Source organism: Oncorhynchus masou, chromosome 9, assembly GCF_036934945.1.
Source record: "Oncorhynchus masou masou isolate Uvic2021 chromosome 9, UVic_Omas_1.1, whole genome shotgun sequence".
NCBI classification, from domain to species: domain Eukaryota; kingdom Metazoa; phylum Chordata; class Actinopteri; order Salmoniformes; family Salmonidae; genus Oncorhynchus; species Oncorhynchus masou.
In genome coordinates, this window is record NC_088220.1 from 86,085,338 (window position 1) to 86,111,249 (window position 25,912).

The window sequence follows — 25,912 nt, forward strand, 5'->3', positions numbered from 1 at the left end:
GAGGGACGATATCTCTTAGTTTCATGCCAGACAGAGAGGAGTCTCTGTCTCTCTGATTAGTTTCATGCCAGACAGAGAGGAGAGGGACGATTTATTTCATGCCAGACAGAGGTAGAGGAGGATTTTGTGATTAGTTTCATGCCAGACAGAGAGGAGAGGGACGATGTGATTAGTTTCATGCCAGACAGAGGAGGAGAGGCCTTCGATATGATTAGTTTCATGCCAACAGAGAGGAGAGGGACGATATCCATTTATCTGTTCTGAGTATATAACAGAACATATGAGATTTCACAGGGAGGAGAGAGTGATTAGTTTCATGGCAGATATGATTAGTTTCATGCCAGACAGGGAGGAGAGGGACGATATGATTAGTTTCATGCCAGACAGAGAGGAGAGGGACGATATGATTAGTTTTATGCCAGACAGAGAGGAGAGGGACGATATGATTAGTTTCATGCCAGACAGAGAGGAGAGGGACGATATGGTTAGTTTCATGCCAGACAGAGAGGAGAGGGAGGATACATGATTATATTCATCAGCCATCTCTATGCAATCTCCACTGAAAAGTTGGTGGTGGCTGTACAATCGTATAGTTACTGCAGTTGATGAGACATTCCAAACTGTCTGTGTGTGGGGGGGGAATGCTCTCTCCAGTGATAATGTTGAGGTCAATATGGGGGCGGTGAAGGATTTTTTTCTTTTCTTTTTTTTTTAGCAATGAATGGATATTAATGGCTCATTTGATAATTGTGCAACAATGGACTAAAGAAAACCGTTATCCAACAGCCTCAAGTCTTCTGATTAGCATAACGATCCTCACGACTGGCATGGTTGAATATGACAACGCGCTGAGCAGTGTTGTGATGGACATAAAAAAAAAAAAAAATTATCATGTGAAGAAAAACAGCCTTGAAAATGTTCATCTTGCCTTTGTGTGGTAAAATAGTCATCGGTTCATCAAATCAAATCTGCCCGCGCTTGGTAAAGATATGAGAGTGCGGGGGGGTGGAGCGGGGACGACGACGACATAACGACCTCCTTAGAACTATTTGGCAGAACGCAAATATGTAATAATAAAGAATGAATCAATTTAATATTGACTTCGAGTGTCCCTGTGTAGAATTTCCATAAGTGTCTTTCTATTTTATATTTGAGACTCTTCAAAGTAGCCACCCCTCTGCCTTGATGACAGCTTTGCACATTCTTGGCATTCTCTCAACCAGCTTCACCTGGAATGCTTTTCCAAAAGTCTTTAAGGGGTTCCCACATATGCTGAGCACTTTTTTGGCTGCTTTTCCTTCACTCTGTGGTCTAACTCATTCCAAACCATCTCAATTGGGTTGAGGTCGGGTGATTGTGGATGCCAGGTCATCTGATGCAGCACTCCATCACTCTCCTTCTTGGTCAAATACACCTTACACAGCCTGGAGGTGTGTTGGGTCATTGTCCTGTTGAAAAACAAATGATAATCCCAATAAGAGCAAACTAAAGGAGATGGCGTATTGCTGCAGAATGCTGTGGTAGCCATACTGGTTAAGTGTGCCTTGAATTCTAAATAAATCACTGACAGTATCATCAGCAAAGCACCCCTACACCATCACACCTCCTCCTCCATGCTTCAAGGTGGGAACCACACATTCTGAGGTCCAATCTGTTCAACTACTCTGCATCTCACAAAGCCACAGTGGTTGGAACCAAAAATCTCAAATTTGGACTCATCAGACCAAAGGACAGATTTCCACCAGTCTAATGTCCATTGCTCGTGTTTCTTGGCCCAAGCAAGTCTCATCTTCTTATTGGTGTCCTTTAGCAGTGGTTTCATTGCAGCAATTTGACCATGAAGGCCTGATTCACACAGTCTCCTCTGAACAGTTGATGTTGAGATGTGTCTTTTACTTGAACTCTGTGAAGCATTTATTTATGCTGCGATTTCTGAGGCTCTAATGAACTTATCCTCTGCAGCAGAGGTACCTCTGGGTCTTCCTTTCCTGTGACGGTCCTCTTGAAGAAACGTAATTCTTGAAAAGAGAGAGATGTTTTAGTCTGGGTTTCTGTATAGCACTTTGTGAAAAATGCTGATGTAAAAAAAAAAATGCCTTCATAAAATACATTTTATTGATTCAGAAAAAATAGTCCAACATCCAGCCATTATCCCGTTTTCTGCTGTGCTGTGATTATTATATTTATATTTGTTCAGCTTGTACAATACTTCTCAGATGAGCACGCGTGAGCACACACACACTAATATACTGTCTTTGGCTCTTCAGGTCTGAATGCGGGCGATGAGATCTTGCAGCTGAATGGGAAAGACTCGTGCAGATTGAAGTTCGGGGACATGAAGGATGCGTTTTCCCAGGCCTCTCTGTCCCTGACCGTCAACACTCTGCCCTCCACGGACCGACGACAGCTCTGCTACCTGCCCCCCCGACGCTCTGACGCACAGGAAGTCCTCCACACAGACATCTTCTCTGTGAACCAGGGTGAGTTACAGTAGTCCTCCACACAGACATATTCTCTGTGAACCAGGGTGAGTTACAGTTGTCCTCTATACTGACGTGTTCTCTGTGAGTTACAGTAGTCCTCTATACTGACGTGTTCTCTGTGAACCAGGGTGAGTTACAGTTGTCCTCTATACTGACGTGTTCTCTGTGAGTTACAGTAGTCCTCTATACTGACGTGTTCTCTGTGAACCAGGGTGAGTTACAGTTGTCCTCTATACAGACATGTTCTCTGAACCAGGGTGAGTTACAGTAGTCCTCTATACTGACGTGTTCTCTGTGAACCAGGGTGAGTTACAGTAGTCCTCTATACAGACATCTTCTCTGTGAACAGTAGTCCTCTAGGTGTGAGTTACAGTAGTCCTCCACACAGACATCTTCTCTGTGAACCAGTTTACAGTAGTCCTCTATACTGACGTGTTCTCTGTGAGTTACAGTAGTCCTCTATACTGACATGTTCTCTGTGAGTTACAGTAGTCCTCTATACTGACATGTTCTCTGTGAGTTACAGTAGTCCTCTATACTGACCTGTTCTCTGTGAGTTACAGTAGTCCTCTATACTGACATGTTCTCTGTGAGTTACAGTAGTCCTCTATACTGACGTGTTCTCTGTGAGTTACAGTAGTCCTCTATACTGACATGTTCTCTGTGAGTTACAGTAGTCCTCTATACTGACATGTTCTCTGTGAGTTACAGTAGTCCTCTATACTGACCTGTTCTCTGTGAGTTACAGTAGTCCTCTATACTGACATGTTCTCTGTGAGTTACAGTAGACCTCTATACTGACATGTTCTCTGTGAGTTACAGTAGACCTCTATACTGACATGTTCTCTGTGAGTTACAGTAGTCCTCTATACTGACATGTTCTCTTTGAGTTACAGTAGTCCTCTATACTGATGTGTTCTCTGAGTTACAGTAGTCCTCTATACTGACATGTTCTCTGTGAGTTACAGTAGTCCTCTATACTGACATGTTAGTGAACATTTGGGAACCTGGTGTTCTTGATATGTTAGCAGGACCTCTCACCATGGTCTGTCTATGTTGTTGATGTTTGTATCTGTTTGTTTTGTTTGTTTGGTGTTGATGTTTGCATTGTATGTTTGTATTGTTGATGTTTGTATTGTTGATGTTTGTATTGTTGATACTGTATTGTTGTTGATGTTTGTATTGTTGTCCTGAAGTTTGTATTGTTTGTTTGTATTGTTGTTGATGTGGTGTTCTATGTTTGTATTGTTTGTTTGTTTGTATTGTTTGTTTGTATTGTTGTTGTGGTGTTCATGTTTGTATTGTTTGTTTGTATTGTTTGTTTGTATTGTTGATGTTTGTTTGTATTGTTGATGTTTGTTTGTATTGTTGATGTTTGTTTGTATTGTTGATGTTTGTATTGTTTCTTTATATTGATGTTTGTATTGTTTGTTTGTAATTGTTGATGTTTGTATTGTTTGTTTATATTCTTCATGTTCCAGAGGAGATTCTGGATGACAGGGTTGGTCTGATGCTGGATAGTTCTGGAGCCAGCCTGGACCTCTACTCTGAGATCTTCTGCGGTTCTGGAGCCAGCCTGACGACGTTCTCTGAGATCTTCAGTAGTCAGACCAATGCAAAAAGGTAATGGTTCTCTTCTCCTTCCTATTTCACCTCTATTCAAGCAGGGACGTCCCATTGAGACCCAACGTCCTTTCCCGAAGGAGTTCTCTGCGTTACCAAAATGCAGCAAATACAACGTGCATAATAATGATACAAATGACAACAAACATTGATGTGATTATGTTGACAGTGTGGATCACCAGTGGTTCGTCTCTGTGCTTCACTGAACATTGTGCTGCACCGTCTGTAATCTAGAGACGTCTCCTCTCTGCACCGTCTGTAATCTAGAGACGTCCCCTCTCTGCACCGTTTGTAATCTAGAGACGTTTGTCTCTGCACCCTGTAATCTAGAGACGTTGTCTGCACCGTCTGTAATCTAGAGACGTTTGTATTGCACCGTCTGTAATGTTGTTGATGTTTGTATTGTAATCTAGAGACGTTTGTTTGTATTGTTGTAATCTAGAGACGTTCATGTTTGCACCGTTTGTAATCTTTGAGTATTGTTGTTGTGGTGCATGTTTGTAATTGAGATGTTTGTTTGTAATCTTGAGTTTGTATTGTTTGCACCCTTGTATATTGCTGAGAGATTGTTTGTTTGTAATTGTTGATCTTTGCACCGTCTGTAATCTAGAGACGTCCCTTGTTTGCACCCTCTGTTCTAGAGACGATTCTGGATGCACCCTTGTAATCTAGAGACGTTCTGGAGCTGCACCGTCTGTAATCTAGAGACGTCCCCCTCTGCACCGTCTGTAATCTGAGAGCCAGCCTGGACACCGTCTGAATCTTCAGAGACGACCCTCTGCAAAAAGGTAATCTAGAGACGTCCCTTCCTATTTCACCTCTGTTCAAGCAGGGACGTCCCATTGAGACCCAACTGTAATCTTTCCCCTGCACCGTCTGTAATCTAGAGATGCCCCTCAAATACACCGTCTGTAATCAAATGACAACAAACATTGATGTGATTATGTTGCACCGTCTGTAATCTAGAGACGTCCCTCTCTGCACCGTCTGTAATCTAGAGACATTGTGCTGCACCGTCTGTAATCTAGAGACGTCCCCTCTCTGCACCGTCTGTAATCTAGAGACGAGACGTCCCCTCTCTGCACCGTCTGTAATCTAGAGATGTCCCCCTCTGCACCGTCTGTAATCTAGAGACGTCCCCTCTCTGCACCGTCTGTAATCTAGAGACGTCCCTCTCTGCACCCTCTGTAATCTAGAGACGTCCCCTCTCTGCACCGTCTGTAATCTAGAGACGTCCCCTCTCTGCACCCTCTGTAATCTAGAGACGTCCCCCTCTGCACCGTCTGTAATCTAGAGACGTCCCCTCTCTGCACCGTCTGTAATCTAGAGACGTCCCTCTCTGCACCGTCTGTAATCTAGAGACGTCCCCCTCTGCACCGTCTGTAATCTAGAGACGTCCCCTCTCTGCACCGTCTGTAATCTAGAGACGTCCCCTCTCTGCACCGTCTGTAATCTAGAGACGTCCCTCTCTGCACCGTCTGTAATCTGGAGACGTCCCCTCTCTGCACCGTCTGTAATCTGGAGACGTCCCCTCTCTGCACCGTCTGTAATCTGGAGACGTCCCCTCTCTGCACCGTCTGTAATCTGGAGACGTCCCTCTCTGCACCGTCTGTAATCTGGAGACGTCCCCTCTCTGCACCGTCTGTAATCTGGAGACGTCCCCTCTCTGCACCGTCTGTAATCTGGAGACGTCCCTCTCTCTGCACCCTCTGTGTAATCTAGAGACGTCCCCTCTCTGCACCGTCTGTAATCTAGAGACGTCCCCTCTGCACCGTCTGTAATCTAGAGACGTCCCCTCTCTGCACCGTCTGTAATCTAGAGACGTCCCCTCTCTGCACCGTCTGTAATCTAGAGACGTCCCCCTCTGCACCGTCTGTAATCTAGAGACGTCCCCCCTCTGCACCGTCTGTAATCTAGAGACGTCCCCTCTCTGCACCGTCTGTAATCTAGAGACGTCCCCTCTCTGCACCGTCTGTAATCTAGAGACGTCCCCCCTCTGCACCGTCTGTAATCTAGAGACGCCCTCTCTGCACCGTCTGTAATCTAGAGACGTCCCCTCTCTGCACCGTCTGTAATCTAGAGACGTCCCTCTCTGCACCGTCTGTAATCTAGAGACGTCCCCTGCACCGTCTGTAATCTAGAGACGTCCCCTCTCTGCACCGTCTGTAATCTAGAGACGTCCCCTCTGCACCGTCTGTAATCACCCTCTCTGTAATCTAGAGACGTCCCCTCTCTGCACCGTCTGTAATCTAGAATCTAGACGTCCCTCTCTGCACCCTCTGTAATCTAGAGACGTCCCCTCTCTGCACCCTCTGTAATCTAGAGACGTCCCTCTCTGCACCCTCTGTAATCTAGAGACGTCCCCTCTCTGCACCCTCTGTAATCTAGAGACGTCCCTCTCTGCACCCTCTGTAATCTAGAGACGTCCCCTCTCTGTAATCTAGAGACCCCTCTGTAATCTAGAGACGTCCCCTCTCTGCACCCTCTGTAATCTGGAGACGTCCCCTCTCTGCACCCTCTGTAATCTAGAGACGTCCCCGTCTCTCTAGAGACGTCCCCTCTCTGCACCCTCTGTAATCTAGAGACGTCCCCTCTCTGCACCGTCTGTAATCTAGAGACGTCCCCTCTCTGCACCCTCTGTAATCTAGAGACGTCCCCTCTCTGCACCGTCTGTAATCTAGACACGTCCCCTCTCTGCACCGTCTGTAATCTAGAGACGTCCCTCTCTGCACCCTCTGTAATCTAGAGACGTCCCCTCTCTGCACCCTCTGTATTCTAGAAACGTCCCCTAAAGTGATACAGACATACAGTTTCTTCTTCCCCTCCTCCTAATGTGCATGATTTGGACTCCTTTCGTGACCCAATTTTTCCTAGGATGCAGAAAATCCTTACGCTGTATTTTCAAAGCTTTGAGGCGGCAGGGTAGCCTAGTGGTTAGAGCGTTGGACTAGTAACCGGAAGGTTGCAAGTTCAAATCCCCGAGCAGGCAAGGTACAAATCTGTCGTTCTGCCCCTGAACAGGCAGTCAACCCACTGTTCCTAGGCCATCATTGTAAATAAGAATTTGTTCTTAACTGACTTGCCAAGATAAATAAAGGTAAAATAAATTAAAAAATGTAAAAATCACGTCTAGTTACTTTAGCTGTTCAACAGCTTGTTGATATGTCAGCTTTGGCTACATAGTTGGATCAAAAGCTCTGTGGACCAGGAATGGAGAGATGGGATTTGGTTTGAGGGGGAAGAGCAGAGGGAGAGAGAGAGAGATGGGTGCCCCTTTTTGATTAGTCTGTATTCTAAATGCTTGATTATAATTATGAATGGTGATTAAGATTGTTTAACGGAGGCAGTGTTTGTTTTAAATTCTGTAGAATAACTTCCTAATAAATGGACAGACAATGCAAACAGACTAAATAAGCTCGTCAGGGTGAACTAACAAAGCCTGCATGTCATAGAATAAGAGTGGTGTGTTCCAAATGACACCCGATTCCTGACGTAGTGCACTGGGCTCTGGTCCAAAAGTAGTGGGCCATGTAGGGAATAGGGTGCCATTTGGACCTTTACCCCAGTAGGAGCTGATAGCATTGTAGCTGCATAGCATAAAATGTCAGGGTCAGTTTACACAGAAACATATGGGTGCAGGCTAGGCTAGGATAATTAGAATGCAACAGCTGTGGTATGTAGCAACATTTGAGGTGGTTTTCAGTCAGAGTGTACTTCAAGCTTGGTTTCATGGCTGACGTTTATCTCCACCTGAACGACTTGTGTCTGACACCTGCTGTAGTTCATACTTCCTCTCATTAGTCAATATTTTCACTGCAGTTCTTCTGTCTTTTCTCTCTCGCTCGCTTTCCCCCCACCCCCTCCGAAGGTAGTGCACTACATAGGGAATAGGGTTCTATTTGTCACTTAGACAACCCTGGCCTCACTGCAAGACAACCAGTGTCATCCTGTTGACCTCAGAGCAGCCTTCTAAAAAATAAAATAAAAATTGCCCCCTGATTAACTCTCTGAAGTCACGTGGAGAAATGATTGCATCTATTATAGGCATTGATTGAAGCTCAGTATTAAATTCAAATCTCCTTACCATCAAATCTAAGCCATAATGACACCAATCTCGATAAGAAAAATTAAAATCAACATCATAGCCTAGTGGTTAGAGCGTTTGGACTAGTAACCGGAAAGTTGCAAGTTCAAACCCCCGAGCTGACAAGGTACAAATCTGTCGTTCTGCCCCTGAACAGGCAGTTAACACAAGGTTAAAAAAAATAAAAAATGTACACAACACAATACGCCTCTTGTCATGGGCCGTCCGGGCCATTACTGAGAACCACGTACCAGATTTTCTTTTAACAAGGTGGTTAGCAATGGATTTTTAATAGTATTTCTTGCGCCAACTTAGCTTAAATTCTAGACGTCGGATTTACAACAAGACTGTAGCATCCATAAAGTGACCTTTGCACTTTAAAAAATGCAGTATTGACTAAGTTTGTAGCATCAGTTTATTATATTAAATGTATCAATTATTGCTCTCGCGTGTACACATTTCAGTCAACAATATGCTACCTTTTTGTAGCATTTCTGACAATAATATATTTTTTTAGCTGAAGCTTTGAGTTCTGTAACACCGGTCTGCTAGTCATGAGAAGTGAATGGAACAAACCTAGACTACTGTATTTAGCTAGCTATATGGTGGTGTTCAGCCTGAGGTTAATCAATAAATACAAACCTCGACTACTGTATTTAGCTAGCTATATAGTGGTGTTCCGCCTGAGGTTAATCAATAAATACAAACCTCGACTACTGTATTTAGCTAGCTATATGGTGGTGTTCAGCCTGAGGTTAATCAATAAATACAAACCTCGACTACTGTATTTAGCTAGCTATATGGTGGTGTTCAGCCTGAGGTTAATCAATAAATACAAACAGATTTTTTCTTTTTTCTTTTACCTTTATTTTACTTGGCAAGTCAGTTAAGAACAAATTCTTATTTTCAATGACGGCCTAGGAACAGTGGGTTAACTGCCTGTTCAGGGGCAGAACGACAGATTTGTACCTTGTCAGCTCGGGGTTTGAACTTGCAACCTTCTGGTTACTAGTCCAACGCTCTAACCACTAGGCTACGCTGCCGCCCCATTGCACTTGCAATTAGCTACATTACATTTCATTGAAGAACACAACCAAGACCACACAAACCCATAGCCAAGAAAACAAATTGTTTTGTTTAAAGAAACAGTAAACTAGTTATGAACCGCATATAGTAAAATGGTTTAACCCCAAACGCACATGTAAAACAGTACCCCAGTTGTGCGTGCTAGCATCAACTTATCAGAGTCGACTGACCGCATCGCTGTACAACAATATTCCAGCTCTGGAGTAAGCTTTTTTTGTCTGCTGTGTTGTCATTTTGTTATAGTTCAAAATTGTGCTGACTGATCAACACAGTGTCAAGTTACTTTTTCTGAAGTTGCCATGAAGTTGCCATGATGTTGCCATGAAGTTGCCATGATGTTGCCATGAAGTTGCCATGATGTTGCCATGATGTTGCCATGAAGTTGCCATGATGTTGCCATGATGTTGCCATGATGTTGCCATGATGTTGCCATGAAGTTGCCATGAAGTTGCCATGAAGTTGCCATGAAGTTGCCATGAAGTTGCCATGATGTTGCCATGATGTTGCCATGATGTTGCCATGAAGTTGCCATGATGTTGCCATGATGTTGCCATGATGTTGCCATGAAGTTGCCATGAAGTTGCCATGAAGTTGCCATGAAGTTGCCATGAAGTTGCCATGAAGTTGCCATGAAGTTGCCATGAAGTTGCCTTGCAAACGTAAAAGGTATTCGGTGCATCAGGCTGGGTAAAACAACGCTACATGACATTCCATGTGCCAGCCCGGTCTCCTAGATTGGAAGTAACATAGTAAACGTAAAGAATTTGAAAACAAACCCAATTTTGAAAAACTCCCATATCTACTGGGTGAAATTCCACAGTGTGCCATCACAGCAGCAAGATTTGTGACCTGTTGCCACAAGAAAAGAGAAGAAGAACAAACACCATTGTAAATACCACCAATATTTCTGCTTATTTATTTTCCCTTGTGTACTTTAACCATTTGTACATTGTTATAACGGCAGGGTAGCCTAGTGGTTAGAGCGTTGGACTAGTAACAGGAAGGTTGCTAGTTCAAACCCCCGAGTACCGTGCTGCCCCTGAACAGGCAGTAAACCCACTGTTCCAAGGCCGTCATTGAAAATAAGAATTTGTTCTTAACTGACTTGCCTAGTTAAATAAATAAAAAAAAATAAAAAAAGCAACACTGTGTATATATAAAAATGAAACTTTTAATGTCTTTATTGTTTTGGAACTTCTGTGAGTGTAATGTTTACTGTTCATTTTTGTTTATTTCACTTTTGTATATTATCTACCTCACTTGCTTTGGCAATGTTAACATATGTTTCCCATGCTAATAAAGCCCCTTGGGGGGGAGGGAGGAGAGAGAGAGGAGAGAGAGCTCTCCTTTATATTGGACTCTTCCCTTCTTCCGCTGACTGAGGCTTTGACTGACCGACGGTCCTCTCCTCCGCTCTGGAATCTTTGGCTGTCCGTCCGTCTGACTGTGCTCTCCTCCTCTCCGTCTCTCCATCGGTCTGTCGTCTTTTCTGTCCGCCAGCCTCCCATGTCTGCCCTGAAGAGGAGCAAGCGCTCCTCAGAGTCCATCTCTGACATGCTGTATCTGGTGAGCCTGCTCTCTAAAATAACTAGCTACATCTACTTCCTCTTTGCTCACATCTTTGGTTTTCTTCACTGTTTGTCATGTCTTTGTCGTTTTATTGGTTCATTCCATCAACTGTGATTTTTTTGTTGGTTGGACTATGCCGTATATTACACTGTGTGAGACTGTTGTCTCTAACGCTACCTGATGTGGTGAGGTTGTGTGATTCCCGATGCTTTTAATCGCTGTGATTCACACCTTAGTTGCTTCCCAAATGGCACCCTATCCACTATATAGTGCACTATGGGTCCTGGTCTAAAGTAGTGCACTATAGCGGGAATAGGGCGCCATTTGGGATGCACACACTTCTCTAGGCCTGCTTGTGGACATTACAGTAAGCTGTGAGTCAGCGCTGTCAGCTAGCAAAGCTCTCCAATCTGTCACCACAGTCCCTAAGCGCTGTCAGCTAGCAAAGCTCTCCAATCTGTCACCACAGTCCCTAAGCGCTGTCAGCTAGCGAAGCTCTCCAATCTGTCAGTCATTCTGTGAGCTTTTTTGTTTTTTGTTTAAAAAAATATAAAATGACCCCCCCTTTTTCTCCCCAATTTCGTGGTATCCAATTGTTAGTAGCTACTATCTTGTCTCATCGCTACAACTCCCGTACGGGCTCGGGAGAGACTAAGGTTGAAAGCCATGCGTCCTCCGAAACACAGCCCGCCTCCAACCCGGAAGCCAGCCGCACCAATGTGTCGGAGGAAACACTATGCACCTAGCGACCTGGTCAGCGTGCACTGCGCCCGGCCCGCCACAGGAGTCGCTAGTGCTCGATGAGACAAGGATATCCCTATCGGTCAAATCCTCCCAAACCCGGACGATGCTAGGCCAATTGTGTGTCGCCCCACGGACCTCCCAGTCGCGGCCGGCTGCGACAGAACCTGGGCTCAAACCCAGAGTCTCTGGTGGCCCGGAGTCTCTGGTGGCCTATATGATTTTATTTGACCTTTTATCAGCAATACAAAACATCCACGTACAAACAGCAAACATCACACAAACATCCACATCACCCATGCCCAGACCCACTTGAATGAATGATTTGTCCCAATTATTTTAGTTTTTGAAATATTTAGGATAACTTATTCCTTGCCACCCATTCTGAAACTAACTGCAGCTCTTTGTTAAGTGTTGCAGTCATTTCACTCGCTGTAGCACCTGACGTGTATAGTGTTGAATCATCCGCATACATAGACACACTCTGGCTTTACTCAAGATCGGTGGCATGTCATTAGTAAAGATTGAAAAAAAGTAAGGGGCCTAGACAGCTGCCCTGGGGAACTCCTGATTCTACCTGGATTATGTTGGAGAGGCTTCCATTAAAGAACCCCGTCTGTGTTCTGTTAGACAGGTAACTCTTTATCCACAGTATAGCAGGGGGTGTAAAGCCATAACGCACAAGTTTTTCCAGCAGCAGACCTACGATCAATGATGTCAAAAGCTGCACTGAAGTCTAAAATAACAGCCCCCACATTATTTTTTATCATCCATTTCTCTCAGCCAATCATCAGTCATTTGTGTAAGTGCTGTGCTTGTTTATTTTCCTTCCCTATAAGCGTGCTGAAAGTCTGTCAATTTGTTTACTGTAAAATAGAATTGTTTTTGGTCAAACACATTTTTTTCCAAAAGTTTACAAGGGTTGGTGACAGGCTGATTGGTCGGCTATTTGAGCCAGTAAAGGGGGCTTTACTGTTCTTAGGTAGAAGAATGACTTTTGCTTCCTTTCAAGCCTGGGGACACACACATTCTAGTAGGTTTAAATTGAAGATATGGCAAATAGGAGTGGCATTATCGTCTGCAATTTTCCATCCAAGTTGCTGGCATGTCATGCCTAAATTTACTAATCTTGCCAATGAAAAAAATCATCAAAGTATCAGTGGGTTTTGTGATGAATGAGCCATTTGATTCAATGAATGACTGAGTTTGCCATTTTTGCCAAAACCTAAGGTGCTCCAAAGCTTTTTACTGTCATTTTTATATAATTTATCTTTCTTTCATAGTATAGTTTCCTCTTTTTATTCAGTTCAGTCACATAAATTCTCAATTTGAAGTTTGAAGTCTACATGGTATATGCGGTGTGGATTTCAGGAAGACTAGAGCTGATGTGACGTCACTCCTAATCAGAGACGCGTGTTGCTTCTACATGGTATACGCAGTGTGGATTTCAGGAAGACGAGAGCTGAGCATCTCAAAGAGAACTCTCTCTTTAGAATTCTACCGATTTTTTTTTTTTTTCCCCATCTTTCATTGAGAAACTATTTTGAATTGGATCAGATAGGTGTGTTGTAACTGTTGCCAATTAATAACATTAATAACATACAGTATATTGATGAGAATGTGAGAGTATAGGGATTTCCCTAGCCGGCGTCTCTAACCCAGGACACCAGTATCAATCACCAACACCCGAATCACAGTTCTAATAAGGGATATCTCTAGGACATGTGCTTATTGGGCCAGTAAAGTTAGGCCCTGTCCAGAGGACACCCTAACCCCTCCTCCCCAGTACAGTTAGGTCCTGTCCTGAATAAACTAATCCCTCCTCCCTAGGCACTTGTGTAGATCTGAAATGCATCAATAGGTGTAAGCAATAGAGTAAATGCACTTTGAAGTAAATCTCAGTAGCATCATTAAAACAAGGTAACGTGGTCCACCAACAGTATCATTAAAACAAGGTAACGTGGTCCTCCAACAGTATCATTAAAACAAGGTAACGTGGTCCTCCAACAGTATCATTAAAACAAGGTAACGTGGTCCTCCAACAGTATCATTAAAACAAGGTAACGTGGTCCACCAACAGTATCATTAAAACAAGGTAACGTGGTCCACCAACAGTATCATTAAAACAAGGTAACGTGGTCCACCAACAGTATCATTAAAACAAGGTAACGTGGTCCACCAACAGTATCATTAAAACAAGGTAACGTGGTCCACCAACAGTATCATTAAAACAAGGTAACGTGGTCCACCAACAGTATCATTAAAACAAGGTAACGTGGTCCACCAACAGTATCATTAAAACAAGGTAACGTGGTCCTCCAACAGTATCATTAAAACAAGGTAACGTGGTCCACCAACAGTATCATTAACACAAGGTAACATTGGTGAAATAAGCCAATCAAATAAATGATGAGAGAATAGTTAAATTAACTTAAACTGACACAGTGGCGTGTAGCAGGAAGGTCTGAATGACTTTAATCACGAGGTTGTGAGTTCAAATCCCAGGTGAGGACCTGTTGAATTATAATTACTGTATAAATGAAGATGCACAATGTAATAGTGTGTCAAGTTGAAAACACTGTGTATGTGTGTGTCCCTGCTGGCAAACAAAAAGAGCTCGTACTGGATCAGTGGTTCACCAATCAGGGCCTTGATGGGCATGTTAACAGTAACAAGGTGTGATGTGGTTCACTAATCAGGATCTTGATGGGCATGTTAACAGTAACAAGGTGTGAGGTGGTTCACCAATCAGGATCTTGATGGGCTTGGTAACAGTAACGAGGCGTAATGTGGTTCACCAATCAGGGCCTTGATGGGCCTGGTAACATGAATGAGGCGTGAGGTGGTTCACCAATCAGGGCCTTGATGGGCCTGGTAACAGTAACAAGGCGTGAGGTGGTTCACCAATCAGGATCTTGATGGGCTTGGTAACAGTAACAAGGCGTGATGTGGTTCACCAATCAGGTCCTTGATGGGCTTGGTAACAGTAACACGGCGTGATATGTATTCTTTTTTTGGTGGGGGGGGGGTTACCTAGCAACAATGACAAGAAGTTGCCCTGTGAGGAATCTTAGATGACTTGTTTCAGCTAGATTGTTCTGGTTGTCTTGTTTTGAGGTGTTTTGACTGATGTCAAGTCTATGGCAAAGAATGTGATGGCGAGCTAAGCAACAACTGTAACAATGTATTTGAGAAGTGCTCATTTTGAAAATGTTTGCTTTCTATTAACATTGGAGACTAAAGTATATTGACATGTTGTCAACGATCTAAGCCAGCCCCGTCTGTTTTGCCCCTTAGTGTCAACTATCTAAGCCAGCCCCGTGGTGTCAACGATCTAAGCCAGCCCCGTCTGTTTTGGCCCATAGTGTCAACGATCTAAGCCAGCCCGGTCTGTTTTGCCCCGTAGTGTCAACGATCTAAGCCAGCCCCGTAGTGTCAACGATCTAAGCCAGCCCGGTCTGTTTTGCCCCGTAGTGTCAACGATCTAAGCCAGCCCGGTCTGTTTTGCCCTGTAGTGTCAATGATCTAAGCCAGCCCGGTCTGTTTTGCCCCGTAGTGTCAACGATCTAAGCCAGCACCGTAGTGTCAACGATCTAAGCCAGCCCGGTCTTTTTGCCCCGTAGTGTCAACGATCTAAGCCAGCCCGGCTGTTTTGCCCCGTGGGTGTCAACGATCTAAGCCAGCCCGGTCTGTTTTGCCCTTTGCCCATAGTGTCAACGATCTAAGCCAGCCCGTGTGTCAACGATTTGCCAGCCCCGTAGTGTCAACGATCTAAGCCAGCCCCGTAATGTCAACGATCTAAGCCAGCCCCGTCTGTTTTGCCCTGTAGTGTCAACGATCTAAGCCAGCCCCGTCTGTTTTGGCCTGTAGGGTCAACTATCTAAGCCAGCCCCGTCTGTTTTGGCCCGTAGTGTCAACGATCTAAGCCAGCCCCGTGGTGTCAACGATCTAAGCCAGCCCCGTAGTGTCAACGATCTAAGCCAGCCCCGTAGTGTCAACGATCTAAGCCAGCCCCGTCTGTTTTGCCCCTTTGTGTCAACGATCTAAGCCAGTCCGGTCTGTTTTGCCCCGTAGTGTCAACGATCTAAGCCAGCCCCGTCTGTTTTGCCTGTAGTGTCAACTATCTAAGCCAGCCCGGTCTGTTTTGGCCCGTAGTGTCAACAATCTAAGCCAGCCCCTGTTTTGCCCCGTAGTGTCAACGATCTAAGCCAGCCCGGCCTGTTTTGCCCCGTAGTGTCAACGATCTAAGCCAGCCCCGTCTGTTTTGCCCTGTAGTGTCAACTATCTAAGCCAGCCCGGTCTGTTTTGGCCCGTAGTGTCAACGATCTAAGCCAGCCCGGTCTGTTTTGGCCCGTAGTGTCAACGATCTAAGCCAGCCCCGTGGTGTCAACGATCTAAGTCTGTTTTGCCCTGTAGTGTCAACTATCTAAGCCAGCCCGTGTCTGTTTTGGCCCCGTAGTGTCAACGATCTAAGCCAGCCCTAAGCCAGCCCCGTCTGTTTTGCCCTGTTGGTGTCCCGTGGTGTCAACGATCTAAGCCAGCCCCGTAGTGTCAACGATCTAAGCCAGCCCCGTAGTGTCAACGATCTAAGCCAGCCCGGTCTGTTTTGCCCCGTAGTGTCAACGATCTAAGCCAGCCCGGTCTGTTTTGCCCCGTAGTGTCAACGATCTAAGCCAGCCCCGTCTGTTTTGCCCTGTAGTGTCAACTATCTAAGCCAGCCCGGTCTGTTTTGGCCCGTAGTGTCAACTATCTAAGCCAGCCCGGTCTGTTTTGCCCCGTAGTGTCAACTATCTAAGCCAGCCCGGTCTGTTTTGCCCTGTAGTGTCAATGATCTAAGCCAGCCCGGTCTGTTTTGCCCCGTAGTGTCAACGATCTAAGCCAGCCCGGTCTGTTTTGCCCTGTAGTGTCAACGATCTAAGCCAGCCCGGTCTGTTTTGCCCCGTAGTGTCAACGATCTAAGCCAGCCCCGTCTGTTTTGCCCTGTAGTGTCAACGATCTAAGCCAGCCCGGTCTGTTTTGGCCCGTAGTGTCAACGATCTAAGCCAGCCCCGTGGTGTCAACGATCTAAGCCAGCCCGGTCTGTTTTGCCCCGTAGTGTCAACGATCTAAGCCAGCCCGGTCTGTTTTGGCCCGTAGTGTCAACGATCTAAGCCAGCCCCATGGTGTCAACGATCTAAGCCAGCCCGGTCTGTTTTGCCCGTAGTGTCAACGATCTAAGCCAGCCCCGTGGTGTCGGTCTGTTTTGGCCTTGCTTCAACAACCAGCCCGTCTGTTTTGGCCCTAAGTGAAGATATCTAAGCCAGCCCCATGGTGTCAACATCAACCAGCCCGGTCTGTTTTGCCCTGTAGTGTCATCTAAGCCATGCCGTATGTCAACGATCTAAGCCAGCCCCGTCTGTTTTGGCCCGTGATGATCTGAAGCCAGCCCCGTGGTCAATACATCAAGCCATCCCCGTAGGAAAACACAGCCTGCCCGGTCTGTTTTGCCCCGTCAACGATCTAAGCCAGCCATCTGTTTTGGTAGTGTCAACAAAGGGTCTGTTTTGCCCCGTAGTGTCAACTATCTAAGCCAGCCCGGTCTGTTTTGCCCTGTAGTGTCAACTATCAAGCCAGCCGGTCTGTTTTGGCCCGTAGGTCTGTTTTGAAGAGTGTCAATACATCCAGCCATCAGGAAAACACCAGGGGCCCCGAGATCAATACATCAGCCATCAGGAAAACACCAGGGGTTTTGAGTAGTGTCAACGATCAGCCATCTGTTTTGAAAACACCGGGAAGAGATCTAAGCCAGCCATCAGTGTCAAAAAGCCAGCCCCGGGTGTCAAGAGCCAGCCCCGTCAATGTCAGCCATCAGGAAAATCTACCAGCCCCGGTTTTGCCCTGTTGTGTCAAGAGATCTAAGCCAGCCCCGTGGTGTCACATCTAAGCCATCAGGTCAAACTACCAGCCCCGGTGTCAAGATCTAAGCCAGCCCGGTCTGTTTTGGCCCGTAGTGTCATCTAGCCAGCCCCGTGAAAACACCAGCCCGGTCTGTTTTGCCCTGTAGTGTCAATACATCAGCCATCCTCGTCTGTTTTGGCCTGTAGGGTCAAATCTAAGCCAGCCCCGGTTTTGGCCCGAGTGTCAATCTAAGCATCAGCCATCCAGGAAAATCTAAGCCAGCCCCGGTGTCAACGATCTAAGCCTGCCCCGTCTGTTTTGCCCCAGTGTCAACGATCTAAGCCAGCCTGGTCTGTTTTGCCCCGTAGTGTCAGATCTAAGCCAGCCCCGTAGTGTCACATCAGCCATCAGTTTTGAAAATCAACCCAGCCCGGTCTGTTTTGGCCCGTAGTGTCAGATCAAGCCAGCCCCGTGGTGTCACATCTAAGCCAGCCCGGTCTGTTTTGCCCTGTAGTGTCAAATCTAAGCCAGGGTCTGTTTTGGCCTGTAGTGTCAATGATCTCAGCCATCAGGAAATCTAAGCCAGCCCGGTCTGTTTTGCCCCGTAGTGTCAACGATCACCGGGGTCTGAGATCAATACCCGGTCAGCCATCAGGAAAACAGCCCGGTCTGTTTTGGCCCGTAGTGTCAATACGATCAAGCCATCCGGTCTGTTTTGCCCGGGTGTCAACGATCTAAGCCAGCCCGGTCTGTTTTGCCCCAGTGTCAACACAGGGGAAGAGATCAATACATCAGCCATCTGTTTTGTTGCTTAACAACCAACCCGTCTATTTCTGCCCTAAGTGAAGATATCCCAACAATGCACATCAACACTCTCCTAGGCAACATGCCGTATGTATTGTTTTGATTTTGATGATCTGAAGAGATCAATACATCAGCCATCAGGAAAACACAGAGGTAGAGATCAATACATCAGCCATCAGGAGGAGGAAAACACAGGGGAAGAGATCAATACATCAGCCATCAGGAAAACACAGGGGAAGAGATCAATACATCAGCCATCAGGAAAACACAGGGGAAGAGATCAATACATCAGCCATCAGGAAAACACAGGGGAAGAGATCAATACATCAGCCATCAGTAGGAGTAAAACACAGGGGAAGAGATCAATACATCAGCCATCAGGAAAACACAGGGGAAGAGATCAATACATCAGCCATCAGTAGGAGTAAAACACAGAGGTAGAGATCAATACATCAGCCATCAGGAGGAGGAAAACACAGGGGAAGAGATCAATACATCAGCCATCAGGAAAACACAGGGGATGAGATCAATACATCAGCCATCAGGAAAACACAGGGGAAGAGATCAATACATCAGCCATCAGTAGGAGTAAAACACAGGGGAAGAGATCAATACATCAGCCATCAGGAAAACACAGGGGAAGAGATCAATACATCAGCCATCAGGAAAACACAGGGGAAGAGATCAATACATCAGCCATCAGTAGGAGGAAAACACAGGGGAAGAGATCAATACATCAGCCATCAGGAAAACACAGGGGGAAGAGATCAATACATCAGCCATCAGGAAAACACAGGGGAAGAGATCAATACATCAGCCATCAGGAAAACATAGGGGGAAGAGATCAATACATCAGCCATCAGGAAAACACAGGGGAAGAGATCAATACATCAGCCATCAGGAAAACACAGGGGAAGAGATCAAATACATCAGCCATCAGTAGGAGGAAAACACAGGGGAAGAGATCAATACATCAAAGGAGATGCGACAAAAAGAGAAAAGGAGAAGGAGACTAACTGTTATGACAGGCCAAAAATAGACAGAAGTTCAAATGATCCATTCTCCCACGCCTCTTCTCCCTCTCCTGTCCTTTCTCAAATCCTGCCTCTCCCCTCCTCTCGTCTGTTTGTTTTGATATTCTTTGTGGGTCTGTGTGATCTGTGGGAAATAATGGGGTCATACATTTGGCAGGAGGTGAGGAAGTGTAGCTCAGTTTCCATCTCATTTTGTGGGCAGTGTGCACATAGCCTGTGTTCTCTTGAGAGCCAGGTCTGCCCGTTTGCTACGGCAAGGCTTTGCTCACGGAAGTCCGTACATAGTCAAGGATTTTATTTTAATTTGGTGTCAGTCACAGTGGTCAGGTATTTTGCCACTGTGTACTCTCTGTTTAGGGACAGATATCATTCCAATATGCTCTGTTTTTTTTTTGTTGATTCTTTTCAGTGTGTCAAATAGTTATCTTTCTGCTTTCCCGTGATGTGGTTGAGTGTAATTGTGTTGCTGTTCTGTGGTGTCTGTTTGTGAACAGAGCCCCCTGGGGTTCTATGGTGTCTGTTTGTGAACAGAGCCCCCTGGGGTTCTGTGGTGTCTGTTTGTGAACAGAGCCCCCTGGGGTTCTATGGTGTCTGTTTGTGAACAGAGCCCCTGGGGTTCTGTGGTGTTCTTTGTGAACAGAGCCCCTGGGGTTCTGTGGTGTCTTTTGTGAACAGAGCCCCCTGGGGTTCTGTGGTGTCTGTTTGTGAACAGAGCCCCTGGGGTTCTGTGGTGTCTGTTTGTGAACAGAGCCCCCTGGGGTTCTATGGTGTCTGTTTGTGAACAGAGCCCCCTGGGGTTCTATGGTGTCTGTTTGTGAACAGAGCCCCCTGGGGTTCTGTGGTGTCTGTTTGTGAACAGATCCCCCTGGGGTTCTATGGTGTCTCTTTGTGAACAGAGCCCCCGGGGTTCTATGGTGTCTGTTTGTGAACAGAGCCCCCTGGGGTTCTATGGTGTCTGTTTGTGAACAGAGCCCCCTGGGGTTCTATGGTGTCTGTTTGTGAACAGAGCCCCCTGGGGTTCTATGGTGTCTGTTTGTGAACAGAGCCCCCTGGGGTTCTGTGGTGTCTCTTTGTGAACAGAGCCCCCTGGGGTTCTGTGGTGTCTGTTTGTGAACAGAGCCCCCCGGGGTTCTATGGTGTCTGTTTGTGAACAGAGCCCCCTGGGGTTCTGTGGTGTCTGTTTGTGAACAGAGCCCCCCGGGGTTCTATGGTGTCTGTTTGTGAACAGAGCCCCTGGGGTTCTATGGTGTCTGTTTGTGAACAGAGCCCCCGGGGTTCTGTGGTGTCTGTTTGTGAACAGAGCCCCCTGGGGTTCTGTGGTGTCTGTTTGTGAACAGAGCCCCCGGGGTTCTATGGTGTCTGTTTGTGAGAGCCCCCGGGGTTCTATGGTGTCTGTTTGTGAACAGAGCCCCCTGGGGTTCTGTGGTGTCTCTTTGTGAACAGAGCCCCCCGGGGTTCTGTGGTGTCTCTTTGTGAACAGAGCCTCAGGACCAGCTTTTTAAGGGGACTCTTCTTCAGGTTCATCTTTCGGTAGGTGATGGCTTTGTGGTGGACTGTGTGGGCATTGCTTCCTTTTAGGTGGTTGAAGAATTTAACAGTTATTTTCTGGATTTTGATTATAGGTGGGTATAGTCCTAATTCTGCTCTGCATTGTTTGGGCTTTTCCGTTGTACACAAAGTATATTTTTGCAGAATTCTGCATGCATCAATTGGGTGTTTGTCCCATTTTGTCTATAATTGGTTGATGTGTGGAACCCTCACAACCATAAAGCGCAATGGGTTAAACAACTGATTCAAGTATATATTTTTTTTACTAGATCATAATTGGGATGTTGAATTTTATGTTCCTTTTGATGGCATAGAAGCCCATCTTGCCTTGACACAGCTATTTTTTAATTTTAAATTTTTTACCTTTATTTAACTTGGCAAGTCAGTTATTTTAAAGAACACATTTCTTATTTTCAATGACGGCCTAGGAACAGTGGGTTAACTGCCTGTTCAGGGGCAGAACGACAGGATTTGTACCTTGTCAGCTCGGGGGTTTGAACTTGCAACCTTACGAATACTAGTCCAACACTCTAACCACTAGGCTACCCTGCTGCCCCTATGTTGAAGTTACCTGTGGCGATGCTGTTTAGGCCGAGGTAGGTGTAATTCTTTGTGTGCTCTAAGGCAATAGTGTCTAGATATAATTAGTTTTTGTGGTATTAGCAACTAGAACTTTTTTGGAACACTCTCTTACTATGATTCACTGTCGGGGCCCCAGGTCTGACAGAATCTGTGCAGAAGATTCTAGGTGCTGCTGTTGGTGCTGCTCAGTTGGTAGGGACAGAAGCACCAGATCATCGGCAAACGTTTCCTAGTCCAGTGAGGTGAGGCCGGGTGCTGCAGACTGTTTTAGTGCCCTCGCCAATTCATTGACGTAAATGTTGAAGAGGGGGGGCGTTAAGCTCCATCCCTGTCCTAACCCCATGGCCCGGAGGAAAGAAATCTGTGTGTTTATTGCCAATTAAAAATTCTCTCCTCTCACTTCCCTCTCTCCTCTCCATCCCTCGCTCTCTACTTCTTTCTTCCCCCTCTCTCTCTCTCTCTCTCCACATCTCTCTCTCTCTCTCTCTCTCTCTCTCTCTCTCTCTCTCTCTCCACATACCTCTCTCTCTCTCTCCATATACCTCTCTCTCTCTCTCTCTCTCTCTCTCTCTCCACATACCTCTCTCTCCACATACCTCTCTCTCTCTCCACATACCTCTCTCCCCTCCCCTTTCTCTTAATCTCTCTCTACCCCTCTCTCCTCGATTCCTCTCTCTCTCTACATCTCTCATCCCACTCTCTCGCTCTCTCTCTCTCTCTCTCTCCCTCCCTCTTATCACCCTCTATCCCTCCCTCGATCTCTCTCATCTCTCTCCTCTCATCTGTCTCTCACTCCGTCTGTCTCTCTCCCTCTCATTCACGACTCCTCTCCATCCATCCACCTTCCCTTTCTCTCTCTATTTCTTTCTCTCCCTGCCTTTCTCTTGCCCTCTCTCTCTCTCTACCTCTCTCTGTAGAGTACAGAGCAGGTCGCAGCATTCTGCCGCAGTCTCCATGATATGAATCCGTCTGAGTGTGCCTCGACCTCCTCATCCCCCAGCCTGGACTCACCCGTCCGTCCCCCTGCCACCAGCACCGCCAGTCGCCAGCTCTCCGACGCCGACAAGCTACGCAAAGTAATCTGTGAGCTCGTTGAGACGGAACGCACCTATGTCAAAGTCAGTAACAGTAGTACTACATCTCTGTGTGTTTGGTGTTTGTGGGGGGTGTTTGTGGGTGAAGGGGGTGTGTTTGGGGTCGAAGGGGGTCGGGGGGGTGTTTGGGAGAAGGGGGTCGGGTGGGGTGTTTGTGGGAGAAGGGTGTCGGGTGGGGTGTTTGTGGGAGAAGGGGGTCGGGTGGGGTGTTTGTGGGAGAAGGGGGTCGGGGGGTGTTTATGGGAGAAGGGGGTCGGGGTGGGGGTGTTTATGGGAGAAGGGGGTCGGGGGGCTGTTTGTGGGAGAAGGGGTCATAACTGGGTTATAGAATATAGAAAAGCAAAACATTGTATTGTATTATAACTGGGTTACAAAAAAATAAAATAATATAACCTCAATACGTATGTAATCTGATCTAACTAGAAACAGACCTCAATACGTATGTAATCTGATCTAACTAGAAACGGACCTCAATACGTATGTAATCTGATCTAACTAGAAACAGACCTCAATACGTATGTAATCTGATCTAACTAGAAATGGACCTCAATACGTATGTAATCTGATCTAACTAGAAACAGACCTCAATACGTATGTAATCTGATCTAACTAGAAATGGACCTCAATACGTATGTAATCTGATCAAACTAGAAACGGACCTCAATACGTATGTAATCTGATCTAACTAGAAACGGACCTCAATACTTATGTAATCTGATCTAACTAGAAAGAGGGATATTAAATATCCCTATATATGTATATAATATATATGTAATCTGATCACCAAGCTGGAGTGGTATAAAGATCGCCACCATTGGACTCTGGGGCAGTTGAAACGCCTTCTCTGGAGTGACGGATGCCAGGAGAAACTCTCCCTGCCCCAATGCATTGTGATAACTGTAAAGTTTGGTGGAGGAGGAATAATGGTCTGGGGCTCATGATTCAGTCTTGGCCCCTTTGTTCCAGTGAAGGGAAATCTTAACGCTACAGCATACAATGACATTCTAGACGATTCTGTGCTTCCAACTTTGTGGCAACAGTTTGGGGAAGGCCCTTTCCTGTTTCAGCATGACAATGCCCCCGTGCACAAAGCTAGGTCCATACAGAAATGGTTTGTCGGGATTGATGTGGAAGAACTTGACTGGCCTGCCCAGAGCCCTGACCTCAACCCCATCGAACACATTTGGGATGAATTGGAACGCAGACTGTGAGCCAGGCCTAATCGCCCAACATCAGTGCCCGACCTCACTAATGCTCTTGTGGCTGAATGGAAGCAAGTCCCCGCAGCAATGTTCCATCTAGTGGAAAGCCTTCCCAGAAGAGTGGAGGCTGTTATAGCAGCAATGTTCCAACATCTAGTGGAAAGCCTTCCCAGAAGAGTGGAGGCTATTATAGCAGCAATGTTCCAACATCTAGTGGAAAACCTTCCCAGAAGAGTGGAGGCTGTTATAGCAGCAATGTTACAACATCTAGTGGAAAGCCTTCCCAGAAGAGTGGAGGCTGTTATAGCAGCAATGTTCCAACATCTAGTGGAAAACCTTCCCAGAAGAGTGGAGGCTGTTATAGCAGCAAAGGGGGGGGGACCAACTCCATATTAATGTCCATGGTTTTGGAATGAGTTGTTCGACGAGCGGGTGTCCACATACTTTTGGTCATGTAGTGTATTTATCTGTCTAAGAAACAGAGATATCTTGACGGAGATATTTTAACAGAGATATCTTGTCGGAGATATTTTAACAGAGATATCTTGTCGGAGATATTTTAACAGAGATATCTTGTTGGAGATATTTTAACAGAGATATCTTGTCGGAGATATTTTAACAGAGATATCTTGTCGGAGATATTTTAACAGAGATATCTTGTCGGAGATATTTTAACAGAGATATCTTGTCGGAGATATTTTAACAGAGATATCTTGACGGAGATATTTTAACAGAGATATCTTGACGGAGATATTTTAACAGAGATATCTTGTCGGAGATATCTTGTCGGAGATATCTTGTCGGAGATATCTTGTCGGAGATATCTTGTCGGAGATATTTTAACAGAGATATCTTGACGGAGATATCTTGACGGAAATGTCATAGTACTTCAAACTCAGTCAGTGTGAGACCTAGAGAATAAAGGATGTATAAAATGTGTGTACATATGATTAGGAACAGTGGTATTTTAATTCAACACTGTGCGTGCCAGTTTATAGTACCTCTTGATGACTTAATGACTTGTTGTCATAAGTGTGTTTTAAGCCAGAGTGTTTTCTATTCGCCCTCTCCGTGTGTGTACATATCCATGAGATGACATCCACCACCCCAATCAACGGTGTGTGTGTGTGTGTGTGTGTGTGTGTGTGTGTGTGTGTGTGTGTGTGTGTGTGTGTGTGTGTGTGTGTGTGTGTGTGTGTGGATGTGATGTGGGAGGGGAGAGGTGTGTCACTCAGGATGAGGTATGATACACGAGCGCGCGGATCACTATCCCATTCAATGGGTGTTTGAGCGTGTGTGTGAGTCTCGCACCTTAATCAAATCTGAATCACTCTTTGTCTTGCAGGATCTCAATTGTCTCATCGGGAGGTACTTAACCCCGCTGCAGAAGGAGACGTGCCTCACTCAGGATGAGGTATGATACACGGTGGGAGAGGTACTGAGTCTCACTCAGTATGAGGTATGATACACGGTGGGAGGGGGGAGAGGTACTGACGTGCCTCACTCAGGATGAGGTATGATACACGGTGGGAAGGGTAGACGTGCCTCACTCAGGATGAGGTATGATACACGGTGGGACGTGCCTCACTCAGGATGAGGTATGATAGGATGAGGTATGATACACGGTGGGAGGGGAGAGGTACTGACGTGCCTCACTCAGGATGAGGTATGATACACGGTGGGAGGGGGAGAGGTACTGACGTGCCTCACTCAGGATGATGACGTGCCTCACTCAGGATGAGGTATGATACGGTGGGAGGGGGAGAGGTACTGATGCCTCACTCAGGATGAGGGATACACGGTGGGAGGGGAGAGGTACTGACGTGCCTCACTCAGGATGAGGTATGATACAGGATGAGGTATGATACGGTGGGAGGGGGAGAGGTACTGACGTGCCTCACTCAGGATGAGGTATGATACACGGTGGGAGGGGGAGAGGTACTGACGTGCCTCACTCAGGATGAGGTATGATACACGGTGGGAGGGGGAGAGGTACTGACGTGCCTCACTCAGGATGAGGTATGATACACGGTGGGAGGGGGAGAGGTACTGACGTGCCTCAGGATGAGGTATGATCAGGATGAGGTATGATACACGGTGGGAGAGGGAGAGGTACTGGGGAGAGGTACTGACGTGCCTCACTCAGGATGAGGTATGATACACGGTGGGAGGGGAGAGGTACTGA

The 25,912-nt window shown here is 46.1% G+C and overlaps 1 protein-coding gene across 1 annotated transcript in view; it reads left to right on the forward strand.

Moving 5' to 3' along the window:
• Positions 1–25,912, forward strand: part of LOC135545120 (rho guanine nucleotide exchange factor TIAM1-like) — a 154,524-nt gene that overhangs the window by 96,092 nt on the left and 32,520 nt on the right. Inside the window, 6 exon segments of the mRNA XM_064972752.1 lie at positions 2,268–2,480; positions 3,965–4,106; positions 5,168–5,228; positions 10,777–10,842; positions 22,349–22,549; positions 25,073–25,141. Of these exon segments, the coding sequence (XP_064828824.1) occupies positions 2,268–2,480; positions 3,965–4,106; positions 5,168–5,228; positions 10,777–10,842; positions 22,349–22,549; positions 25,073–25,141 (752 nt within the window).